This window comes from Podarcis liolepis (assembly GCF_965112155.1).
Source record: "Podarcis liolepis genome assembly, chromosome: 10".
In the NCBI taxonomy this organism is placed as follows: Eukaryota; Metazoa; Chordata; class Lepidosauria; order Squamata; family Lacertidae; genus Podarcis; species Podarcis liolepis.
In genome coordinates this window covers 11,373,102-11,400,045 of record NC_139562.1, presented here as the reverse complement: position 1 = coordinate 11,400,045, position 26,944 = coordinate 11,373,102, and the positions used below count along the sequence as shown (strand labels likewise).

General features: G+C 44.9%; 1 protein-coding gene across 19 annotated transcripts in view; it reads right to left on the bottom strand.

Moving 5' to 3' along the window:
- Positions 1 to 26,944, bottom strand: part of CELF2 (CUGBP Elav-like family member 2) — a 547,342-nt gene that overhangs the window by 444,022 nt on the left and 76,376 nt on the right. For all 19 annotated transcript variants that reach the window (XM_083461288.1, XM_083461309.1, XM_083461275.1 and 16 more), the window contains exon 2: positions 6,682 to 6,717. In XM_083461288.1, the coding sequence (XP_083317414.1) occupies positions 6,682 to 6,717 (36 nt within the window). The remainder of the gene's footprint in view (positions 1 to 6,681; positions 6,718 to 26,944) is intronic.

Below are 26,944 nucleotides of genomic sequence, written 5' to 3'. Positions count from 1 at the left end.
GAATAGAACAAAGGATTAGAAGCTGAAATCCTTCTTTCAAATTATTATCGACCCTCTCTGCATTGTATATCAGGAGAAATGACAAGAAAATGTAGTATCATGGAAAGGGAAGAAACACATGATACTGGCAATAATAAGGAGTGAGAAGATGGTATATTATTGGGTGAATTTCCAGTTCCACGCAGTTAAATTGCTGGGGGGGGGGTTCTGCCTCAAAATGTATGGAGCTGCTAGTGGCCATAGGTAGAGCATCCCAATGCACGTTTGTGTGCTTAAACACTGGAGGGAGATGTCATTGTTGATGGCAGCCAAACCTTACGAATGGAAAGTTTGAATGTGATGGTGGTGGCAAGGCCAAGGATTTTATCTGCTCCCAATTCAGCTTAGCAACCCTCCAGCTCAGTGAGTTTGCTATCGCGATGGGAGAAGATGGGAAGAACATGACCCAGATCAGATCATCTATTCCAGGGGTCAGCAAACTTTTCCAGCAGGGGCCGGTCCACTGTCCCTCAGACCTTGTGGGGGGCCAGACTATATTTTTTTGGGGGGGGGGAAATTGAACGAATTCCTACGCCCCACAAATAACCCAGAGATGCATTTTAAATAAAAACACTCATTCTACTCATGTAAAAACATGCTGATTCCTGGACCGTCCGTGGGCAGGATTTAGAAGGCGATTGGCCTGGATCCGGCCCCCAGGCCCTAGTTTGCCTAACCATGATAGTCCACACTAGAATCCGCAGTCCTAGGGACCCCCTTACAAGTCCAAGGCCTCCCCAAGCCCCTGCTTCTGTCTTTTAAATCTCCTTTTAAAACTTTTCCATCTTAAAAAGCTAATTTACTCATTTTACTTACAAGTATTTATATACCGCTTAAACTCTGCATCAGGAAAGCAAAAAACGCAGCCTAAAACCTGTAAAACAGCAATACAGAAAGTATACGAATGCAAATAAACCAGCAATTCAAACCTGTGAAACTGGGCGCAATCTTAGGGTTCAGGAAAAGCCTGGGCAAAAAGACATCTGAAGCAACTGATGGTTGCTGCTTCACATACGGCAGAGGTAAGGACAATCCACAAAACAGGGGCAACAGCAGAAGACGCCTTTTGTGTGGTCATTGCCCTATGATAGCGTGTCATTTCCCTCAGGTAAGCCAAGTCATCATTGAAGCAGGCAGCATTTCAGATAACCTGGTCTCTTTGGGGAAAAATAATCTTCCAGATGCTCAGATATTGGAGCCGTTAGCACACTGTTGCATGTCTGAAAGTGTCTGTCTGAAAGTGACAGGACTTGATGACATTCTGTTGCACAGGAGGGTGGGTGGACCCTACTTTGCCAACCTTAGCACCAACTGAACATGCACAACCAGCCATACACACACCCTGTATCAATGGTAAGTATAAAGTCCTAAGTCACCATAGTTGTGCCCCACATCAAAGAGAGCTTCTGAGTGCCCATGTCCTTTCTTTAACCTGGAACAAGTAGAACAGAGGAGTAGGGGTCAACTACTTGTTAGAATTCCTGCTCCGTGGTTGCAGTCATGGAATTGTTGTCATCACATGGTGGTATATGTTTTGACTCCACCAAGTGGGAAGTGACGGAGACAGGATGTTTGTATTGCTGTGTTCCATGAAGTGGGACTATTGTCCTTTGTTCTTTTCCTTTTTGCTGTCTGATGCTAGAGAGAGAGGGAGCCATGTTGTAGTACTCTGTGTGTTTATATGTAAATAAAGTAGATTAGCCAAAATGCTGAGTTGCTGAGGTCTATTACGCAACTGCACAAACTCTGCGGATTCCTAAGTGTGCCGGTGTCGGTTGGCATCGGTCGCTGTGATGTTCGGGCAGAAGAAAGCTTTTGAAGCTCCCGAACGATCGACCAGGAGGGAGAGAACGTGCCAGTTGGGCATGTGTCTCTGCCAGGGTCCTACTTGAGTGTAGACTGAGCTCCTGACACTCTTTTAGTCTTTCAACTTTAGCTACATCTGAGATTGCTGAAGCAGTCTTTTTTTCCTTCATGATTAAGGACACTTACTGAGAATACATGTTTATCAGGACAGCGCTAGGGAGGCTGGCGACACAAATCACACACAGCTTTCTCTGTTTCTCCTCTAGCAGGCTAGACTGTCCACCCAGCAATCTCCGTAGTGCTGCTCTTTGTTTTAGTAGCAGCATTGGTTTGCCTGCACCCTTAGCTAATCCTTTTAGGTTTTAATTATTGTTGTTCTGTGGTGGCCAGTAAGCAACAGGCTTTTAACCATCAGAAAGCAACTACGATATCTTTTCAAATAGAAAACAAATGACCAAACAGTCAGAAGAGCATTCAGTGAAAGAATGCTATGCCACATAACGAAAAGTGGCTTCCCCCCCCCAAAAAAGGGGGGGGGAGACTTTTAAGAAACTGCGGATTTCCAACAGGTACAAGTGTGAGAAACAACTGTATTAATCTCAGGTGTTTCTTTGTTCTCATTTCAATAAGTCACATATTACTTATACAAATCTATTTTTTCCCCTAGTGACATGCCACTATATTTTAATTTTGACACAAAGCAAGCATTCAAAGCAAGATTAAGTTTATTAAAAGGAAGGGGAGAAATGGAAGCATTTGAAGGCATCTCTTAAAAATAAATAAATCAAGGCTTTAATTTTCTTTTACTCCTAATTGATTTCCACTGGAAAAAAAGACCATGTCCATTGCCAGTTAAATGCCAGCCAAAATTAGATTAACAATATCCGGTGTAATTACATATCATCATGTACAGATCTCAAAACCTTTATCCCACGACACAGTGGATGAACCTATGTGCCGTTAAATGATTAGGAAGAGATTCCAGCAGCACAGCTAGAGATTGCTACTGCTTTGAATCGTTTTCTTGAAACAGTAGCAACCATACCTTTGTAGCTCCGAAGAATAAAAATAAATCACAAAAGTGTCATGCTCCGACAATCATTAACTGGTAAATAAACAAAATAACTTCAGTTGCCTTGCTTCAAATTGCACCAGAGTGTTTCCACAACACAGATGAAGCTATCAGAAGTCTAAAAACCAGGGCAAGAGAGAGAGAGAGGAAACAGACAATTTATATGCAACAAGACTGTGCTCGCCAGACTGCTATCTAGGGAGGGAGGGCAAAATTGCCCAGAACTCACAAAAATAAGACAAGACATCTTATCAATATGATCAAAATCTTTAGCAAAACAAGGCCCAGCACTATGCAGAAAGCAAGATTCTACCACACTTGCACACATTCCATCAGGAAAACAGAAGCATGGTTATAATAAATAGCGTAGTGAAAATGGTTGTTAACAAGCTGTAGTATAATTGCAATGAGGGTATCTCTGTTTCCATGCTGCACGTTTTTCATTATGAATAAACATCAAATTGCAATACAATATTCACCGAAGAACCCCTTTTCTCTCACTCCGTCTCCCCACCATATCATGAAGCTCATTAAAAAAAAAAAGGCCATTTGATGGAATAATAAGGCACAGGCAACAGTGAAATGAGGAGCAAAGCAGAAAGCGAGCTTCTGTACGCATGTGAGTTTCAAGCGTTTGGTTGCTTTGCAAACTGGGCAACTTCTGAATTTACCTCCAAAACACCTGCAGGTCTGTGATAATTCACTGGGTGTTAGGGACAAACGACAGGCTACATTAGCACAACTTTGGGACATGAAGAATTTGCTGGGGATTATACGCTGCAAAATGCAACACCAATGCTATTTCATAACCAAAACACAGATATCAACAGAGTTTAGGAAGCAACATCATCTGATCCTAGGAGAGGGGTAAGGAAGCTTTTGAAACCCAAGGGCCACATTGTTTCCTGAACAGCCTTCCAGGGGCCATATGAGAGTGGAAGGTGGACGGAGAGGGAGAAGTGAGTGGAACAACAGATTTGACTCAATCTTTGTACAGCAGGCCGATATATTCTGTGTTCACAATCACATGCCGTATTTTTCCATCTATAAGACGCCCCCATGCATAAGATGCCCCCTATTTTTGGGGACTCGGATTTAAGAAAATGGGGGAAGGGGCCCAGGGTATAAGACACACCCTAATTTTTGACATTATTTTTTAATGGGGGAAACCTAGTCTTATACACGGAAAAATACGGTATATAGAAATAAATGCTTCATAAGGAAACAAACAACTCTCTGACTTTTAGAAGACATCTGAAGGCAGCCCTGCACAGAGAAGTTTTTAATGTTTGATGTCTTACTGTGTTTTAATTTTCTGGAAGCCACCCAGAGTGGCTGGGGCAACCCAGTCAGATGGCTGCATATGGAATCATAGAACTGTAGAGTTGGAAGGGACCACAAGTGTAATCTAGTCCAACCCCCTGAAATGCAGGAACCTTTTGCCCAATGTGGGGCTCAAACTCACAACCCTGAGATCGAGTCTCATGGTCTATCTAGCTCAGTAGTGTCTACACAGGCTGGCAGCAGCTCTCCATGGTTGCAGACAGGGGAATCTCTCCCAGTCCCACCTAGGACTGAACCTAGGACCTTGTGTAGGCAAGGCAGGTGGAAGGATGACAGAGGCTTCATCGACATGGTGAATAAACCTTATTCCAGTGTCTGCAATTTGTTTTAACCCTGAATTATACATTGTTGTTACCCGCTTCACGACCTGTTAGTAAAGGCCACGTAATACCATATTTAATCGAACATTAATGCACACTTTTTTTGCCAAATTACATTGCGAAAATTAGGGTGCACGTTAGATTCGGTGGCACATTACATTCGAGTAATTATGGTTGTTATTGTTTATTATTATTATTATTATTATTATTATTATTATTATTATTATTATTATTATTACAGTGGTACCTCTGGATGCGAACGGAATCCGTTCCGGAGCCCCGTTCGCATCCAGAAGTGAACACAACCCATGTCTGCACGTCTGCGCATACACAGGTCACGATTCGCCGTTTCCGCGCATGCGTGTAACGTCATTTTAACCGTCTGAGCATGCACAAGTGGCGAAACCCGGAAGTAACGCACTCTGTTACTTCCAGGTCGCCACAGCGCACAACCCAAAAATACTTATCCCGAAGCTTCTTCAACCCGAGGTATGACTGTATTATTATTCCTGTCAACTCTGGCTAATGAGGCTTTGCAGCTTTCTGAAGCACTAGAAAACCCCTTCCTCTTTGCACAGCTAGCAAACGGAGGTGAATCGAGGATAAGCACAGACAGGCTTGTGTGGAAAGCGGTGGGCTCTCCTTCATTAGAGGTGTCTAAACATACCGTATTTTTCTTTCCATAAGACACACTTTTTTCCTCCTAAAAAGTAAGGGGAAATGTCTATGCGTCTTATGAAGCGAATGCTGCACTCATTTTAAAGCAGCAAAGCGGGACAGGAGCCGCTTACACGGGTGTAAAGAAAGCACAGCGGGAGCCGTGTAATCCCTCCGACCCCATGCTCAGCCGCCCCATTGGGTTGGGCGTACGCAAGCGCACACGCCCTTGGGACAACGCTCGTGTGGGCGACGTCCCACGTCCCCACAGGTGATGTGCCACCATGCCAGACCCTCCTTCCACCACTGGTCTTGCCAGGACAGTAGTGCCTTCCTTTGCAGAAGTGTGAAATTTGAAGGGCGGCTGTGGTTTGGTCCTTGTGTTGTGTACAAAGGTGTGAATTAGGTAGGTTGGACTTTAAACGGGAATTGAATCAGATTTCTCCCTCATTCCTCCCTCATACGAAAGCCCCCGGAGCTCTCTGCAATGAAGAAAAAGGAAGAAAGTCCCACTTCTCTTAGCTTCATTAAAATAATTGTGTAGATCCAAACCATACAGTCCTTATATCTAAGGGACTCAATGTGGGAAGCTCATATATTTCCATTGCCTGCCCCCCTTACTAGGGGATAAAGTCTCTTTTGATGGTTCTTAATGTCACTGTTGATTGCTGTTCACTTTACATGGTTGAAATATTATTCTGATATACTGGTAGTTTATTAAATAGTTTAGTACAACATTTGATTCAGAATATTTTTTTTCCTTGTTTTCCTCTTCTGAAAACTAGGTGTGTCTTATGGTCAGGTGCGTCTTATGGAGTGGAAAATACAGCAGTTTGGCTGGCTATTTGTCAATGATTCTTTAGCTGTGGTTCCTGCACTGCAGAGGGTTGAAGATGGCCCTTGGAATCATATCCAACTCTACATTTCAATGATTCTACAACACCTAAGGCAAACTATGCTGAATCTGTCCCTTGTCGGGAAATAATTCTCCCTCTGTAGTCTCTTAAAAGATTCACGGGCCTTTGGAAAAATCCTGGTGCTTCTTAAATGTCAACCATGCAGACAAAAATCCAAAAGCAAACTGAGGTTACCAGTTAAGTATTCCAAGCCTTAACCTAGCAGAAGTTCATCCAAGATTTACTTCCTTAGGGCAGCAGGTAGCCTATCAATTAGAGAGATGCACACACTCACTCACGCAAAATCTACCATTACACAGAGCTGCTCTGCAGCTGCGTCTGTCTGCCAAATGGTCTCCCCTCCCCCCTAGGGGAAAAAAATCCCTCACATGTTTTGTAACTATTGTTTCACATACAAATGTTCTCTTTTTTTCCTTAAACCCTTGACAGGCTGTCTTGGATGCTTCAGTTAGAGGGTTTGCATGTTCCCTTCAGCAGCTCCCCGAAGCCAACACACAGATTTGGTTTAGCAGAACAGCTTGCTTACCTTGGTAGTGTTCCAGACAACTCTGTAGCAGTCTCTCTGCAAAAAAGAAAGAGAAGAGAAGACACACAGAAGGGAAACTTCGTTAGTATTTAAAAGAGCTTATTCCTAATGACTTTGGGAAGGGTAACAAGAACTTAAGACATACGTTGACAGCAGCCAGCTTTAATTAGGGACGTTTCCAAAATTCACACACAAATATCTCCCCAGATTTTGATGCTCCGAAGTGGAACGGATGCATCAGGAATTAGTCTGTTTCTTATTTCCGAATTTTGTACAGGGTGTTGTGCATGGGCAGTTTGCAGCAGCTTCCTGCCTTTATTTACAGCAGCGCCATCAGGGCAGGACTTGGGGGCAGATGTCTATGACTTTACTGAGCACCGTGAGCTGAGGAGTCTGCAAAGGCCTCAGGGTGGGCTTATTATATTACGAAGTAAGCAATATGCATTGCCCTCTAAGGAGGGAGGCTGCCGTACAATCAATGCACACTTACAACACAGATGCACATTATTTCAGCGCATCATTTGGGCGCCCTCTCTTGGGATGGGGAAGACATCCGATTCACTTTGCATGTCAATGAGAACTACCTAATTTGTGCTTTTCAGAAACGAATCCAAACACGGCCACCCTTTGAAATTTGCAATGCAAATTTTGCAACGCATCTTTCCTTCTCCAAATTTTGCAATGCAGATTTCCAGCTAGGTAATGCGCACAAAGAACGCATAGACCGAGGTAAAGCATGCACAAAGATGCATATATGCAAGAAATGCATTGTATTAGGGAAAATTCCATCACTAGGAGAAATCCAATGGTGAATTTTCATGAGGACTTTTCGAAGCAACATTTTGCGAACTGCTGTGGAAATGTGGAGAACTAAAGACTGGGGGGGGGGGGATGAGAAACCAAAAGAAACCAAAATTGCCAGCTTCACCCTTTCCAAGTCCTCTCCCGTCTCTGCATTATCAATGTAAACAGGAACAATGACAAAACTCTCAAGAAATGTAATCTTGGTTTGATTGCAGACATGACCACAGAAATAATATTTTTGTACGGTGAATGCAAGGAGGGAGCATCAGAAGTTGTCTTATACGATCTCTGACTATTTCTCCATCTAACTTACACTGACTGACAGCAACTCTCCAGGGGTATAGGCAGGGGTCTTTCAAATGACCTCCTAACTGATTATTTTAATTAGAGCTACCTGTGATTCAGCCTGGGATCTTCTGCATGAAAAACATATGTTCTGTCACTGAGCTATTATTCCTCCCATTAACATACCAGAGAAGATAATATGGAATCTGGTTTTTTAAATTTTAATTAACTCCACTAAAAAAACCAAAAACAAATTCTGTACCTCTGCAATCCAAATCCTGCACCAGGAAAAGATGAATTATGTATATAATAAGGATAAAGAAACTGGATAATCTCCCTTATTTGAGAATTGGACTAGGTCTGGAGAAAGGCTAAAAGGAAGATGGAGAGAGAACCATGAGCCAGTTGGGGGATCCTATCAACATTAGTGCAGACTTGGCCAATTCTAGGCCCAGGCACATATATTAATTGAGTCCTCCAATCAGGATTAAAATTTGTTCCTTAGCAACCCAGTGAGACCAAGCCAATGATTATTTTCATGGTGGCAGGGGGTGTCCTTTCCCATGAAGATGATTATAGAATGATATCTTGTATTAGTGCTTGTATTAGTTCCTGGGCTGAAGCTAAAGGAACATGCTGCAGGGATTGGGTCCATGGATTTTTTAACTTATTGTCCTCTTCGATGAGTGGCTCCCATATTACTTATCAGAATTCTTCCTCATCCTTTACTATATGGTTCCAAGTGAGGTTGCAGCAATGTGGAGAATACCTCATTCATGGATTATGGTTTGTTCGCGACTTTTGTTGTTGTTATTCAGCAAAATTCTCTAGTTTCTGGGATTTCAGCAGGTGAGACAAGTGGCTGCTTGCTGGGGGCAGGGTAGGGGAAGTAGGTGAGATGGTGAGCTTGGGGGAGTCCCAGGTTGCCAGCCACTGCTGATGAGGGCTAGAAAGCCTATCTTTAAAATTAAACATTTAAAATACCAAATTGCATTTAATGCTCCAGCAGAACTACAGTATACACACAGTTAGGCTGATGGCATCTTAAAAGTCAAATAATAATAATAATAATAATAATAATTTATTATTTGTACCCCGCCCATCTGGCTGGGTTTCCCCAGCCACTCTGGGCGGCTTCCACAGAAACCAAAAAACGCTAAAATATCATACATTAAAAGCTTCCCTGAATAGGGCCGCCTTAAGATGTTTTCTGAATGTCAGGTAGTTGTCCATCACCTTGACATCCGATGGGAGGGCATTCCACAGGGCGGGCGCCACCACCGAAAAGGCCCTCTGCCTGGTTCCCTGTAGCTTCGCTTCTCGCAATGAGGGAACCGCCAGAAGGCCCTCGGCGCTGGACCTCAGCGTCCGGGCAGAATGATGGGGGTGGAGACGCTCCTTCAGGTATACTGGGCCGAAGCCGTTTAGGGCTTTAAAGGTCAACACCAACACTTTGAATTGTGCTCGGAAACGTACTGGGAGCCAATGTAGGTCTTTCAAGACCGGTGTTATGTGGTCTCGGCGGCCGCCCCCAGTCACCAGTCTAGCTGCCGCATTCTGGATTAGCTGTAGTTTCCGAGTCACCTTCAAAGGTAGCCCCACGTAGAGCGCATTGCAGTAGTCCAAGCGGGAGATAACTAGAGCATGCACCACTCTGGCCAAACAGTCAGCGGGCAGGTAGGGTCTTAGCCTGCGTACCAGGTGGAGTTGGTAAACAGCTGCCCTGGATACAGAATTGACCTGTGCCTCCATGGACAGCTGTGAGTCCAAAATGACTCCCAGGCTACGCACCTGGTCCTTCAGGGGCACAGTTACCCCATTCAGGACCAGGGAGTCCTCCACACCAGCCCGCCCCCTGTCCCCCAAGAACAGTACTTCTGTCTTGTCAGGATTCAACTTCAATCCATTAGCCGCCATCCATCCTCCAACCGCCTCCAGGCACTCACACAGGACCTTCACCGCCTTCACTGGTTCTGATTTGAAAGAAAGGTAGAGCTGGGTATCATCTGCATATTGATGGACACCCAGTCCAAACCCCCTGATGATCTCTCCCAGCGGCTTCATATAGATGTTAAAAAGCATGGGGGAGAGGACGGAACCCTGAGGCACCCCACAAGTGAGGGCCCAGGGGTCTGAACACTCATCCCCCACCACCACTTTCTGAACACGGCCCAGGAGAAAGGAGCGAAACCACTGTATAACAGTGCCCCCAGCTCCCAACCCCTCTAGACGGTCCAGAAGGATGTTATGGTCGATTGTATCAAAGGCCGCTGAGAGATCCAGCAGAACTAGGAAACAACTCTCACCTTTGTCCCTAGCTCGCCGGAGATCATCAACCAGTGCGACCAAGGCAGTTTCAGTCCCATGATGAGGCCTGAACCCTGATTGGAAGGGATCCAAATGGTCCGCATCCTCCAGGCGTGCCTGGAGTTGTTCAGCAACCACACGCTCAATCACCTTGCCCAAGAATGGAAGATTTGAGACTGGGCGATAGTTGGCCATACTGGCCGGGTCTAAAGATGGTTTTTTAAGAAGCGGTTTAATGACCGCCTCTTTCAGCGGATCTGGGAATGTTCCCTCACAGAGGGAAGTATTCACCACCCCGCAGAGCCCATCGCCCAGCCCTTCCCGGCTAGCTTTTATAAGCCAGGATGGGCAAGGATCAAGGAGACAGGTGGTTGGTTTCACTCGTCCAAGCAGCCTGTCCACATCCTCGGGGGTAACGGATTGAAATTGATTCCATGCAACTTGACCAGACAGGGCTCTAGCACTCTCGCGCCCCAGCCCTGCTCCCACGGTGGTGTCTAGCTCCTTCCGAATATGAGTGATTTTATCTGCAAAAAACTTTGCAAAATCGTTGCAGGAGATCTTGGGGTCTTTACAAGGCCCCGATGGTAAAGGTGGTTCTGTTAAATTGCGGACCACCTGAAAGAGTCCAAAAAGTAAGATCCAAAAAGCATTTGGATCTTACATAGCCACAGATGAGTTGTACCATATGATGTCGTTGCCTGATAACAGCTCTATAAACTCTGCTCCATTAGACAAATGAAAATCTAAGCTACAAAGACAAGCTGGGACAACCTCAAATAGCATGATGATGGACCACTATTCCCCAGCTTCGGAAGGTTCCCAAATACCTGCATGGACACAACTTCTTAACCAGGAGGCATGGATCATCAACAGGGAGTGTGATTGCCATCATATTCTGCTCGCAAGATTTGCAGGGATAGTAATTTGGTCAACAATGGAGAAGGCATGTTGCATCAGGCGGGTGTTTTCATTTGTTCCGTCCTGGAATTCCCCTAACATTTTCCCATAACAAAGCAGTGCCAGCTTCTGCTGCAGCCTTTCAGCCTCAGTGCATCCTATCTAGATTTAACTTTCAGAAAGGAGTATGTGTGGGTGTGCATTAGGACTAGGCCAAAATGGAAACATTCTTCCACTGGCTTATGTGCTCCCACCACTGTAAGAGGCAATATACCACTGAGCCTCTTGGGCTTGCCGATCGGAAGGTTGGCGGTTCGAATCCTCGCAATGGAGTGAGCTCTCGTTGCTCTGTCCCAGCTCCTGCCAACCTAGCAGTTCGAAAGCAAACCAGTGCAAGTAGGTAAATAGGTACCACTGCGGCGGGAAGGTAAACGACATTTCCGTGTGCTCTGGTTTCTGTCACGGTATTCCGTTGCACCAGAAGCCATTTATTCATACTGGCCACATGACCCGGAAAGCTGGTCTGTGGAAAAAGGCCGGCTCCCTTGGTCTGAAAGCGAGATGAGCGCCGCAACCCCATAGTCGCCTTTGACCGGACCTAACCGTCCAGGGGTCCTTTACCTTTTCACCTTTACTTTTGAATGCTATTTGCTGGGAATTGCAGGAGGGGAGTGTGCTGTTGTAGACTGGTCCTTCATTCAGGGCACCATTGTGGGAACTAGATGTTGGACTAGATGGGCCTTTGGCCTGAGATCCAGCAGGGGTTGTCTTCTGCTCCCCAAAGAAATACGTCTGAGATTCTCTCACATCTCCTTGGAGGGAAAAGAAGCTACTCTGCAGAATCATCTCAGAATATCCTCCACTGCTTTTCATGGCAGCTACCATCACTCCCCTTACCAATGCATTCATATAATACCCCAGAATGATGCTAGAATTGGGGCACTGGATGATGATTCTTCCGCTTGTAATGGAAGTAAACACAAGCCTTGAGGGAGGAAGGAGGAGAAAGAAGCTTTGAGATGTGCGTAACCCCCTTTGTGGTGAATAAAGTGAGCTGCTGACTCACATATTTCAGCAGCAATCTTTCATGTGCTTAATTGCGCTCAAATAAAAATGTCACCCTTTCGGCAGATCAAATTCTCACTTTCGCATTATACATGGCAGCAGAAGGGTAATGACTTAGGACGTCATGCTCGAATCCAAGAATGCAGGTCATAAGTCAGGAGAGCGCGGCATAAAAAAGAAGAGAGAAAGAAACAAAGGTAAAAGAGCAATAGATGAAAAGGCCAGGTGTATTATTCCCTTGTAGCTTTCAACGCCAGACATTCTAAAATTCAGCCTGCAGGCAAGGCACGACAAATCCAAGGACCCCCGTCACCCCATTTGCAAATGAAGGAAGGAACATTGCAGCAGTCCATTTTTATCAGCTGCTACAATGATGTGAAATCCTTATTTCAAGTACTGCTAGAACTGCTGCCACTGGCAAGCCGGATGAGCAAAGGGTCCATTAATCTGACCAACTCAGGGATATAGCACTGTAGCTCAGTGGCAGAGCATCTGTCTAGTATGCAAAAGGTCCCAGGTTCAATCCCCAGCACCTCCAGGTAGGGCTATGAAAGATTCCTTCTCTTAAAACCCTAGAGAGTTGCTGCCAATCAATGTAGACCAAGGGTCACCAACCTGGTGCCCATGGTGCCCATGAAGGCTTCCAGAAGTGCCCCAGATTCTGATCTTTTACTATTAAAAAAACCCAACAAATCTCAAACCCACCCAGAAAGTTATGGGGCATAATGTGCCATGATCTTCCAAGCGATTTCTGTGAAACCATATCTGTGCTTACAACTTTCCTGCATTATGGGACTAATCAGGAAAAGCAATAATATGAGCCACGCCATTTGTACATGTGCACACCAAAATTAGACAGTCCATCCTCATATGGTGGGGATGAAATTCTTGGTGGGTAGGGATGAGTTGGATTTGTGCAACACCATGCTCCAACCCCCTACGCATGGGGCTGACTGCAGGAGGAAGTTACACAAGGACCAGCCCAGTGTGTTACAGTTCTCAGCCTCAGATCAATCTCTGGCTCAGTTCAAATCAGGCACCATCTCCACTCTTGAGCCGCTGGTTCTGACCCACCCAACAGCTGCCAATAGCTCTGATAACAAGAAAGGAACTCCTTGCAGCGATCAAGGAGAGAAAAACGAAAAGCCATTTTACGCAGTCTTCAGGCTCAAATAGTCCGCAAAATACCGTATTTTTCACTCTATAACACGCACCAGACCATAACACACACGTGGTTTTTAGAGGAGGAAAACAAGAAAAAATATATTCTAAACGAAATAGTGGATATATGATTTTTGTGGTTCATGCTGTGGCCACAGACATGTGATCTGACAATGAGTTTGGAGTAGCCCAATGCAAAAATCCTAAGGATCCATGTGGATCCATGCTTTGTAACCACGGAGGAAGGAAGGAAGGGGAACCATGGATCCTCTGCTCACAACTGCAGCAGATCCCCCCCGACACCCACAGGCATTCGCTCCATAACACGCACAGACATTTCCCCTTACTTTCTAGGAGGAAAAAAGTGAGTGTTATGGTGCAAAAAATACAGTAATACTGGAAACCACAAGAAAATCTACATGTGAGTGTGCGTGTTATCCAGGTTGCAAATACTGTAATTTTCAGAACTGCAAATCTTAGAGCCGAATAGCAGGGATGTTACATCTGATTTCAAAAGAAAGAGTTGTTGGCCTGCCTAGAAAATAAGTACAACCAGCAGTTAGGAGGTAATCTTGCATATAAACTCAGTACATAGAATGAGAAGCCATCAGCCTGACACTAATCCAATGTTTCTTTAGCTGCAGAGGTAAAGCCGTATGCTTTACAAATTTTACAGCTTTGTAAGTACAAGGAGCTACGCTGACAAGTAGTCAACATATTCACACAGCCTATGCTTTTATATGTAACAGGTGCTGCCTTGGCATAGGCTGCCCTGCCGTGATGTCACAGCACAGGGAGGGGGGGAAGGCTAATCAGTCACAGTACAGTTGTTGGTGAGAGAAAGGTCCACAAATGGGAATAGGGAAGAATAGAGAAGGTTGGAAGCTAGAGGGATTCTTTGGGTGGGAGGAGGTGTCAGCAGCAGGCCACAATAAAACAGACCAGCCCAAAGATGAGAGCAGCGAGTGATGTTGGAGGAAAGAGAGTCGAGGAGGCAGCACGTTATGTATTTGGAAGCATTTGGATGCAGGTATCTAATATAATCGACATCCCTCCCTCCCCAGTGGCTGACTGGAATGGATATATCCGGAGGGTAATAATCTGAAAACAAGATAAATGTTGACATGAATGGTAACTGTGAAAATATTAAGTGCCCTACAGGCCATTGAATGTGCAATTTAGTTATACATTTGTCCTCCACACTGAGGCAGCTGCGAAGTTAAAAGTGCTCAACTTTTAAATTCATGTGGCTGTACCATCTCCCTGCTCCTTCAGTATTCTCCCACCTCTGCACTTGCAAGGTTTTTCTCCTATAGAATATTATCCCTCTTGGAAAGGAGATGGATTCTGCACGAGACTCCCTACAGATTTGGCAAATCTGATTCCACAGAGTCGTATGGCTTTCCACACCCAACATCTACTCATATTTTCTTAAAACCATCTGCTCTGCAACTCTGGCAGCTATTCACTTTATTTTGACGCATGTACCAAAAGTAAAGGGTCCTCCTAGTATGTTTCCCTCCCTTCCCCCACCCTCCCCATGTTCTTTCTCCTCTCCCACATGAAACAAGACATGTCCCAGAAGGAAACTATAGGAGGGGTATGGTCTGAAGATACATGGGGTTTTGCTGAAGACACACAAGCCTTACCAAAGGTATGCAGGTCTGGACCAAGTCAACACAGAGATGTGTGACGACCTGGGAGCCACATGGAAACCTATCAGCTTTTAAAGTGTAAAGGTAAAGGTAAAGGGACCCCTGACCATTAGGTCCAGTCGTGACCAACTCTGGGGTTGCAGCGCTCATCTTGCTTTATTGGCCAAGAGAGCCGGCGTACAGCTTCCAAGTCCTGTGGCCAGCATGACTAAGCCGCTTCTGGCGGACCAGAGCAGTGCACGGAAATGGCGTTTACCCTCCCGCCAGAGCAGTAACTATTTATGTAGATTTTGATGAGCTTTTGAACTGCTAGGTTGGCAGGAGCAGGGACTGAGCAACGGGAGCTCACCCCGTCGTGGGGATTCGAACCACCGACCTTCTGATCGGCAAGCCCTAGGCTCTGTGGTTTAACCCACAGTGCCTCCCCGCGTCCCATTTTAAAGTGTATGTGTCTCCTAATATACTCATGTTTGTTTATTTGTAAGAAAATTTTCCTTTTAAGCATCAGAAATAGTAGTGAGAGTTCTGCAGCGTCAGAGATTTCAGCACCACACGTGCAATGCATTAGAGACCACGCGATTTCCAATCGCTGCCCATTTGAGCTCGCTAACCTTCTCATATCAACATGCTTCTTCAAAACCCAGGGAATTTGTCTCTCATCTCAGCAATCATTTGCTTCTCTTCTTGTACCAATCACCTCTCTCCTCTATTCGCATCTCACACACATTTCTCTTTGGTTAAGAAAACATTAGCACAGGGATAGGACCATCCGGATATTGTGGGTCTCTATCATCCCTAGCCCTCATAGCCAATTGCTAGGGATGATGGGAAATGGAGTCCACGAGGATCTGGAGGACTACAGGTTTCTACATCTCCATCAGCAGGAATCCACAGAGCAGAGAAGTCTGCCCCATCGGTTCCCACCATATGCCACTATTCTGCTGTTCCATCCTAGATCTCTTCACTGAACCTCTGACTTGAAAAAATTGGGAATTGACAGCCACCATTGCTCACCCTCAGCATCCTTCTACCGAATGACATAACATTGTCCCAAGGGAGTGGGTGACCGTTGCTGGAAAGAGCAAAAGCATCCCATTATCCTTTGGGGCAAACTGTTTCACTGACTCTCCCAGTAATAAGACAAGAAAGGAGCTAATTAAAATACATATGCCATTGAGAGCAGTATGGAAACCACCGGAAGGAGGTGGTTACGGACTGGGAAAACCCAATCTTCTTGGAGATGCTGAAATCAGTCAAAATGTCACCTAATGTATTGGCCCGAATATAAGCCGAGCTTTCCCCCCAAATTCCAACCGTGAAAAGTTAAAGTGTGGTTTATATTTGCGACCTTATGGTACGCAGCCAGGAGCACGGGGCAAACAGTGCCAGGTGCTTGGCAAAGCGGCCCACGCCCCACACGCAGTCCCCCGCCCTCTCTCCCAAGGCTGGGAAAGGAGAGAACAAGGAAGGGGAAAGGCCGCTGGCAACGCAGTGTGGCTCCCCCCCCCCCCAGTACGCAGCCAGGAGCAGTGAGGAAGGGAGCAGCTTTTGTTTGGGTATTTTCCCCCCCTCCCCCCCACCTCCAATTTTAAAGCTGAGGCTTATATTCAGGTACGGCTTATATTCAGTCCAATATGGTACTTCTGTAACAGGACACAAACTGGTTCAGGTCATAATGCCTGGACTCTTATAAAACAATGCGGTTTTACCATAAAAAGCTCTTCTTTGACTTTAAATGTACAAGAAGAATCAGTGCATGAAATGAAGAGGTGATCAGGCTGAGAGCAAGTTGTTTTGTAGGTGCGCGCGCGCGCAAACACACACACACTCTTTCACATTAGGCCTTTACTTTAGTACTATTATGATACAATAATCTTTATTGCCATTGTCCCATACAGAACAACGAAATTGAAAAAATCTACATCAGACATTCAAAAACCAACAAGCCTACTGTCCCAGCCTGGTTAGCCCCCTAAAAACTCTGACCCCCCATAATTAAATATAATATACTCCCACAGAGACTACCTTACACTGCATTTAAAACCAAAATCACATTTGGATAGAAACTGTTTCTCAGGCGGCTAGTCCTAGTCTTTATAACCCTGTACCTTCTTCCAGAAGGCAGAAGCTGAAAGAGATCATTTCCGGGTTGTGTATTATCCTGCGCTATCTCTGCAGCTTTCGTATGACACCTGGGAGCGTAGATTTGATCCAAGGTGGGAAGAGTGCACCTCATTATTCCCTCCGCAGTCTTTACAACCCTGGACAGCATTGTTTTTCCCCTGACCATGCATATATCCATGTTATGAGCCAGGTGCCAACTTTCCAAAATCCAGATGAGCTCCCCGCACCCTGGACAAAGCTTGCAAATACTTCAGCTGGGTCTCAATTCAGCTGAAAGGCGTCAACGCTCACTAAAATCCAGCACTATTATTTTGGAGCAGTGATTTACTTCAGCGACAATGCATCACCACTCAACTAGACATCTGCCCCCTCCCCACTCTCTCCCCCCAAACAATAATAAATTCTTAAGGCAGTTTGCACCATTAAGGAACTGTTAGACTTCACTATGTGCAGGTAGGTCTATTAATCACCCCGCCCTTCATGTGCTGTAATTCTGCCACCGTTAAATAAGAGGAACTACTAAGTACCCGAACCAACTATTAAATGAGCCTTCGCGCTCATTAAAAGCTCACTTATTTGGGCTTCAGAAACGGCAAGTCTAACCAGCCTGGGAGGAGTGCCAGCGAACTTGGGAAGATGACACAGAAATCTTCATTTATCCAGCAATATTGTCAGAGACAGAGAAGGGGAAGAGGAGAGGAGATGTGCGAGAGAGGAGAAAGAGACAAAGAGAAGGCAACCAGCAGGGCTTAGGAACAGAAATGGGGGAAGGAATTCGGTTTGGCTCAATTAGTACTTCCTGACATGATGTGGAAACTGAAACACTTTGGGGAAAATTCAGAGAAGTGATGGTTTCAACGTATTTAAAAAGTGTGATATAATGTACACTTTTTTGGGGGGGGGCATGCATTAAAATGCATATCTTTGTTGACAATAGCACCACAAAATGAATTACAAATCACAAACTGGCTTCCAGGAAATGTGTGTCTTAGGCAAAATTGCATAGGAAAATGTGCATATCGAGAGGAAGGTGCACTAAAATGCTGGTGTATTTGTGAGAGACTTTCCCCCCCTCTAAGCAGACTGATGTGAAAATGTGATGAGCCAAACTTAAGGAGAAAAACCGAAATTGGCAGTTTCCTCCATGCTCACTTAGGAACCATTTTCTGCAGTTGAATTAAGAAAATGGCAACTCTTATAACAAGAACTGTACAGCTTTTTCAGTTGTGTTATCAAAGGCCAATTTATCAGTTTGGTGTTGCTGTTGCTGTTTTTTTAACGGTGGGAGTATCCCACTCACCCCCAAAAATCAGATTGTGAGAACTTATTATTAAATGTAATTATAGATGTCACCCAGGCCTCCTCCCCCCCCCCCCGTAGGAAAAAAAATTATACTCTATCGCTGAAAATGAGCAGCGCTGGGAGTGTTGAGGAAGAACTGCCGCAAGCAAGGTTTTGAATTGAGAATGATGCCATTTATTTTCACCACAGCACATGCGGCTGTGCATGTATGTGGCAAGAAATACATCCAGATTTTTATATTTTATTTTTCTAAAGAGCTGCTGCCAATTAGCAATCCTATTCAAGATGTTCAGTTCAAGGTCAAATGCCTTTGTCTGCATGTAACAATAGACTGAGACTACAGCAGTCGTGCCGGATCCTCTGTGGATTATTAATTTCTACCCCCTCCTCTTCCAGCACTCGAGACAGCTTAATAAAAATGAAAAATCACTAAAACCATCAATAGGATTCCAACCCCCCAACCCCCCCCATTTATATATATGGCTCTTATATTGTCCCACCTTCTGGCACCAATGGAGCCTTTAAAAGCAGCTTGCAAATCACTTTAATTAATGTTAAGCTCAGTATAAAGAACCACCTCTTTCAATATCCAAGTCCTGAGATGCTGCACTCCATTTCACGGAACAGCAGCAGTAACAACACACACAGACTAGTTGGCATTTAAACTCTAGTCTCTTTGGCCTGAGCCTCTTTATACAGTGGTACCTCGGGTTACAGATGATTCAGGTTACAGACGCTTCAGGTTACAGACTCCGGTAACCCAGAAATAGTACCTCAGGTTAAGAACTTTGCTTCAAGATGAGAACAGAATTCGCACAGTGGTGCGAGAACAGAATTCGCACGGTGGCGGCGCAGTGACAGCAGGAGGCCCCATTAGCTAAAGTGGTGCTTCAGGTTAAGAACAGTTTCAGGTTAAGAACGGGCTTCCAGAACAAATTACGTTCTGGAAGTACCATTGTACCCGAAGTCCCATTGTACTACTTTTCTTCCAGTTTGTTCTGGTAGCAGTGCTGTGAGTGCTTGCAGAATTGTAGAACTATAGCGTTAGAAGGGACCATGAGGATCATCTAGTCCAATTAATAATAATAATAATAATAATAATAATAATAATAATAATATGCCACCAATTTGGTTGGGTTTCCCCAGCCACTCTGGGCGGCTCCCAACAGAATATTATAAACACAATAAAACATCAAACATTAAAAACTTCCCTAAACAGGGCTGCCTTCAGATGTCTTCTAAAAGTCAGATAGTTGCTTATTTCTTTGATATCTGATGGGAGGGCGTTCCACAGGGCGGGCACCACCACCAAGAAGGCCCTCTGACAGGTTCCCTGTAACTTCGCTTCTCGCAGTGAGGGAACTGCCAGAAGGCCCTCGGAGCTGGACCTCAGTGTCCAGACAGAACGGTGGAGGTGGAGACGCTCATTCAGATATACAGGGCCAAGGCTGTTTAGGGCTTTAAAGGTCAGCACCAACACTTTGCAATGCCTGGTGTGGGTCTCAAACCCACAATCCTGAGATTAAGTTTCACATCATACCAACAGAGCCAAACAGCATCCATATATATGAGGGAGAACAGGAGCCAGCTCCTAGGGGCCAAGATCCCTTCCCCTCAATAAAATATTTGAGGGGGCTGCACCCCAAGGCGATGGCCATTGCCATTCAAATATTTGGCATGCGGCCACTATTGTGATTGATTATGTGGGGTAGGGTTTACCTGGGCCCCCCTGTTAAGTTGTGTGTGAACATACCAGATGACACAGCGATTCTTCAAACAGCTCTCGTTTATTCACAGGCCAGAACAGAACTGAACTGAAAGGTTCAGCCAGCCGGCTTATCTAGAGCTCCAGTACAACGCAACTGTAACAACTTTCTGCAGCTATCCAATCACTGAAGGTCACTTTCAATCCCTTATTTGCATATGTGGACCTGAGTGAAAACTATCTACAGTATCCCCCTGCTGGCCCAGGGTGAGAACTTATGTACATAACACCCCCAATTTTTATTCAAATTGGCACCCCTGCGAGGGTGGGATTAGCAGACTTGAAAAAACCTCACAATTTGCAGAAGTGCCCAAAATAAATTAACCTAGGCAAAGAAGCTTAAGTGTGTGTGGGGGGGAGCAGCCCGATGAGGACCCGGGTATGCTAAGTGGCAACAGAATGCTGACTGCCTCTTGAGAGGTGCAGGGTCAGAAAGGCAGGCAGAACACGGAATGTAATGGAGTATTGTAGAGATGGGCATGTTTACTGCTTAAAGCACTGAACAGGAACGCAACAGACTGCAACCTTGTGGTTGCAGGTACCTCTTGCGAATTCCTGTTTTCGGTTTTTCCATAAAACAACAAACCCGCTGAATATCAGCCAGCCCATCTGCACCTCTTCACACATGTATGTTTGTTCCAAACAATACATTTCGGTTTATTTTGCCAGTTTATATTGCCAGCTTAAATTACAAACAGGAACCCTGCACTGAATCACTCCCCCCCCGCCGCCTTTTCCCCCTTTTCGTATATCACTAAAGAAAATGGACGGCCTGCAATAAATATAACCCAATTTTCATTTCCGCCTGCTCCGGTGATCTCAACCATTTGTGTCTCTGCTCAAATCCATATGACATAATAGATGTTAAACCTGTTATACCTCCCAGGACCAAATATTGCTTCTACAAAATAAATGTAATCTGGGGAGAGAAGGAGGCAAATAACACCCCCCCCCCCAAACCAGCAGATTGTTTTAAATAATGGCAGCTGTTTGATGCCGATTCAGAAAGTTTGGAATCTGTAAAACTATTCCCAGCACAGAAGTTGAGTGGGAAAAGGGCAGAAATGAAGATGCCACATTGTGCAAATTTGCATTACATATTTAGACACATAGTTTGCCCTATCTTGTGGTCTCACATTGAAATATACATAGGCAAGAACACAACACTAAGCACTCCATTCTCCTGTGCTGCCGGGTCCATTTTGATTCACTCAACACATGCCATATTTTCCGTTTTCATGCTAAACTTCCAAAAAAGAAAAAGAAAGACCTGAAGTTGTTCCTGGGAAAACATCTGCAATGATGCAACTTTCATCAGCCAGGAAGGGAACATAGGAAGCTGCCTTATAAGGAGTAAGACTATTGGTCCATCTGGCGCAGTATTGTCTACACTGATTGGCTACAGCTCTTCATGATTTTGGGCAGGGGTCTCTCCCAGCCCTCCCTAGAGATGCCAGGGATTTAACGTGGGGTCTTCTAACAAACAGGTAGCTCAACTCAAGAGCTACTAAAAGAAAAATGGACATTATTTATGTGTGCTACAACAGCGGCAAGAATCTTGATTGCACAATACTGGAAGACGGAAGAAATACCGTCTGCACTGATCTGCATTGGCTCCCAGTACGTTTCTGAGCACAATTCAAAGTGTTGGTGCTGACCTTTAAAGCCCTAAACGGCCTCGGTCCAGTATACCCGAAGGAGCGTCTCCACCTCCATCGTTCTGTTTGGACACTGAAATCCAGCACCGAGGGCCTTCTGGCGGTTCCCTCATTGCGAGAAGTGAGGCTACAGGGAACCAGACAGAGGGCCTTCTCAGTAGTGGCACCCACCCTGTGGAACGCCCTCCCTTCAGATGTGAAGGAAATAAGCAGCTATCCTATCTTTAAGAGACATCTGAAGGCAGCCCTGTTCAGGGAAGTTTTTAATATTTAAAGCTGTACTGTTTTTAATTGGGAGCCGCCCAGAGTGGCTGGGGAAACTTATACCATCAAAGGAACAATGGCAAGAAAAGCTGATGAACTATGCAGAATTGGCTAAGCTAACAGGCAAACTATGAGAGAAAGACAAAAAGGACTTCAAAAGAGTCCGGGAACCGTTTACAGTTTATTTGCAGAAACAACAGAATGGACTGGATTCACTGGCAGGATTTGAACGAACTTTCACAATTTCATTAAAACACAATTTCATTTGAGAACAGATATTTCAGAGAAATGGAAATGGATTTTATTTTTGTGTAGGAAAAGCAGGACATGATAAACAGAACTAAATAACTCAGCAGAGGGGAAGTTGAGGGAGGTCCAGAGGAGGGGAGGGAGAATAATTGTAAATAACATGATTTATTCAGAACGGATCCCATTCACATCCAGAGGTACCACTGTATAGGGGAATTCAAAGGAAACCCCTGCCCTCCAAAAAGTGGAGAGTAAGAACTGAATAGGAAAGAAGAGGCATGCCAGTCACCCCTAGTTTGCAATCATCTGGCAACCACACATTTTACAATGTTGGCCTTTGCATAGCTGACTGGCTACTTTTGACCAAACATGACTCCTCACACACTGCCAACTGCCTTTGTATATTTGGGTTGTGCAATAAAAACAACGGGTTGTATCCAAGGTTAACTATACTTTGAGTAGACTCGTTGAAATGGATTCAAGTTAGTCATGGATTTCAATGGGTTTCCTCAAGTGCGGCCAATGAGGGATGCAACCTGTCACTTTGCTATCAGAATGGATTGAAAGATATGGGTAAGCACAAAGACAAAACTGAGTTGGGATGCATTCAAGGCAGTGGAGATTGGCGCCCATGGGGACTAGGAGGGAGGCCAACGGCAGGGGGAGCTAGAGACCATGAAAGGCAGAGTCAACAAATTCTGGATTAATTTCCATCCTCCTCCTGGCTGACTTCTACAAGAGTGATCCTGAGATTAAGAAGGAGGGAGCAGAAGGAGCAGAGAGGCAGTGCCACTCTCTGAGCTGGCTTTAAGTACGAAGGCAGGGCAGGTGAGAGCTGGCACACAGGTTTATGGGGCAGTGCCCCATTCAACCCAACAAACCAACCTCCACTGATTCTAGGGGACTGCCAGGGGTTTGGTCTTCTTTTACATTAAGCACAAAGGGAATCTTGTGGCACAATGAATGTATAGTGGTACCTCGGGTTACAGACGCTTCAGGTTACAGACTCCGCTAACCCAGAAATAGTACCTCAGGTTAAGAACTTTGCTTCAGGATAAGAACAAAAATCGTGCTCCGGTGGCGCAGCAGCAGCAGGAGGCCCCATTAGCTAAAGTGGTACCTCAGGTTAAGAACAGTTTCAGGTTAAGAACGGACCTCCAGAATGAATTAAGTTCTTAACCTGAGGTACCACTGTATCTGATGAAATAAGCTCCAGAAAACAGATCCACAAGCAACAGTAAAAATTACTTAAGTCTTTAAGGTGCCACAAGATAATTGCCTGATTCAGATGTTACACTGGCTAAACCATTATTTAGCACAACAATCACAAGCCACGGTCAGCCATGAGCTCATGTACTCCCAGCTCCCTCTCTTTTTCTCTGGTACATCTCCAAACCCGAGTTCAGAAGTTTTCATTTCTGCTTTAAATTAACTAAGGACATGGGTGGCGCTGTGGGTTAAACCACAGAGCCTAGGGCTTGCCAATCAGAAGGTCAGGGGTTCGAATCCCCACGATGGGGTGAGCTCCCATTGATCGGTCCCTGTTCCTGCCAACCTGGCAGTTCAAAAGCACGTCAAAGTGCAAGTAGATAAATAGGTACCTCTCCGGCGGGAAGGTAAACGGCATTTCCGTGCGCTGCTCTGGTTCGCCAGAAGTGGCTTAGTCATGCTGGCCACATGACCCGGAAGCTGTACACTGGCTCCCTCAGCCAATAAAGCGAGATAAGCGCCGCAACCCCAGATTTGTCCATGACTGGACCTAATGGTCAGGGGTCCCTTTACCTATACCTTAGATTAACTGCAACTTGCCATGTTGTCTAAAGCCCAACGGACTGCGGTTAATTTTAACTATGGTTTGTTTAAAACATGCCAACTTCAAACTGTTGGGGCATGAAAACGGATTGTTTAAACAAACCATGGGGGGTTGGACAACACACTAAACTGTGGCTGATCAAAACTGAAAATGAAATTTTTCAATCTCCTCCTGGCAGTTTTGCCAGGGAGGACTGTGTGAACCTGAGGTTTATGACAGACCATCTTTGTCACAGTAAACTGTGAGTTAGCATTTTTAGTAATCAGATGGAAATGGTCAACACCACAATCACTATGAAGGAAGCATTTTAGGGACCGTCAAGGACATATCCCAAAGACTGCACCTTTAATATAATGATCATTTGGTAATTGAAGCTGGTTAGAAATCCACTTCAAAAGGAGTTGTATATTCTGTCAAACATGTAAGAGGTGACAACATCTGTCTGAAAAATATATATTTCAAAAGATCTTCCCCATGGAAAATTACTTTTGTGAAAGAACAATAAAGGCCAAAATCAAAGAGATTTTTTTTTAAAAAAAATGCAAAGGAGCTAAATTATAGATAATATCCACAGAACTCTACCTCTTTTTAAAAAATACACTGAATCCTGGCATGCATTATGCACCAGCATTTCTTAATCCAGTCCCGATGTGTGGCATATTGCAATTGTGTGCAATTACAGTTAGCTATAATTAAGAACAATTATAGCTTTTATTTCTCTGCTTGTTCTTTAAAAAGCACATTTGTAATAAAACTCACCACTTCCCCCTCCCTCCCTCCCTTCTACATTCTGTTTTTTAAAAAGGTGAATGTAATTATACATCCCTATAACATTGCCAATAATTAGTTTGACTCTAGTATCTCCAGAAACCGTTTTCATTTTATCTGTCAACTGCACCATTCACCTTCAACGGAACACACCATAAAATTCTCATCATTAACCTTTGTCACCTCGTAAATCTGCAAAGAAACCTGAGCAAAATGAAGGTTCCATCACTTAAAAAGGGGATTTTAAGGCCAAACTAAGGTTTATAACAAACTGGGCAGATTGTGGTGTTCTCCCTCACTCTTCCCCACTGCCCCACATTAAAAAGGTGCAAAACGTTGTTTTGTCTATTGCTGTGAAAATGGCTTTATTGTTCCAGAAGCTGGAACTCCCTCCCTGAAGAAGCCAGACTAGCTCCCTCCTTGCTGTCTTATGAACTTACTGATTTTAATGAAAGGTCATGGTGCCATACTGTTTTTACTGTAATTATTTCTATATTTAGGACAGATTTTATATAAGTATAGTTTTAATTATATTAATGTTTAATGGGGTTTTAATGACCCCCCCTACATTTTTAAGCAGTTCTTGTTTTTATTTGTAAGCCATCTTGAGTCCCTGTCTGGAAATAGACAGGGTATAAATAAAAAGATATTCAAATCCTGCATAACATCCTTGCGGCGAAGCAGGTAAAATATGAGCTGGACAAGGTAACTGTCAGGCGAACTTGTAGCTGGTTGGTTGACTGACCGGACCCAAAGAGTACGAATTGATGATTCCTCACCATCCTGGGAAAAGTGACAAGTGGGGTGCCGCAGGGTTCTGTCCTGGACCCATTGTTGTTCAACAACTTTATATGACTTGGGCGAAGGAATTGAGGGGATGCTCATCAAATTTGTAGATGACATTGTTACGGTAAAATCTGGGTGCGGGGCTACTCTGCCACCCAGCTCGTCGGACTAGGTCCGCGGGTCCCTGCGGAAGAAAATGAGCTCAGCCGGAGACAGGAGCAAACTGGAGAAGATCCAAGTTTATTGCGCAACAGGTTCAAGACGAGATTGAACAGCGAGAAAGGGGTGACATGAACTTTTGTCCCAGAATACAGTCCAAAATACATCCCAGTTACATCATGAATACATTAAGAAGAGGTTGGGTTACACAGGATTAACATATGGAGGAGGGAGGGGGGAATATGCAGAGCTGGAGATATGCGCAGATAAGCACATCCTGAGTACCTGATGAGAAGACAATGGTCCATGTATGCATGGTCTGCCACCTGGCCTTGCCCGGAGGAAAGGCTTGGCAGAGTGATTTGACAGGATTAGGGTCTTGACACCTTGCTTGAGGGATTATGGAGGACAGGGGAGGTGTCATGGAGTCCTAAAGAAATTGAGCAAATTGGCACGTTGATTTTCTATGAATTTTATAGATTTTAGTCCCTTTTGACATTGACAATTGGAAATAAATGGATATATTGTAGCGAAGAAGGAGGTGAAGAAGACATGCCCCCCCCCTTCCGTATCAACATAAAACTGGGAAGGGTTGTACAAGTGAAAGGGATCTAGGGGTGTTAGTAGACCACAGGTAAAAAGGCAAAGACCCCTTGAACGGTTAAGTCCAGTCAAAGGCGACTATGCGGTTTTGGCACTCATCTCGCTTTCAGGCCGAGGGAGCCGGCATTTGTCCACAGACAGCTTTCCAGATCATGTGGCCAGCATGACCAAACCGCTTCTGGTGCAACGGAAAACCATGACGGAAACCAGAGCGCATGGAAACGCTGTTTACCTTCCCGCTGCAGCGGTGCCTATTTATCTACTTGCGCTGGCGTGCTTTCGAACTGCTAGTTTGGCAGGAGCAGGGACAGAGCAACGGGAGCTCACCCCGTCGCAGGGATTCGAACCACTGACCTTCCAATCAGCAAGCACAAGAGGCTCAGTGGTTTAGACCACAGCGCCACCCGTGTCCCTAGTAGACCGCAAGCTGAACACGAGTCAACAGTGTGATGCAGCAACAAAAAAAGCTAATGCTATTCTAGGTTGTGTCAACAGAAGTATAGTGTCCAATTCTGAGCACCACAATTTAAGGGGGATATTGATAAGCGGGAGACAAGCTGCAAGTGTGCAGAGGAGGGCAACCAAGATGATCAAG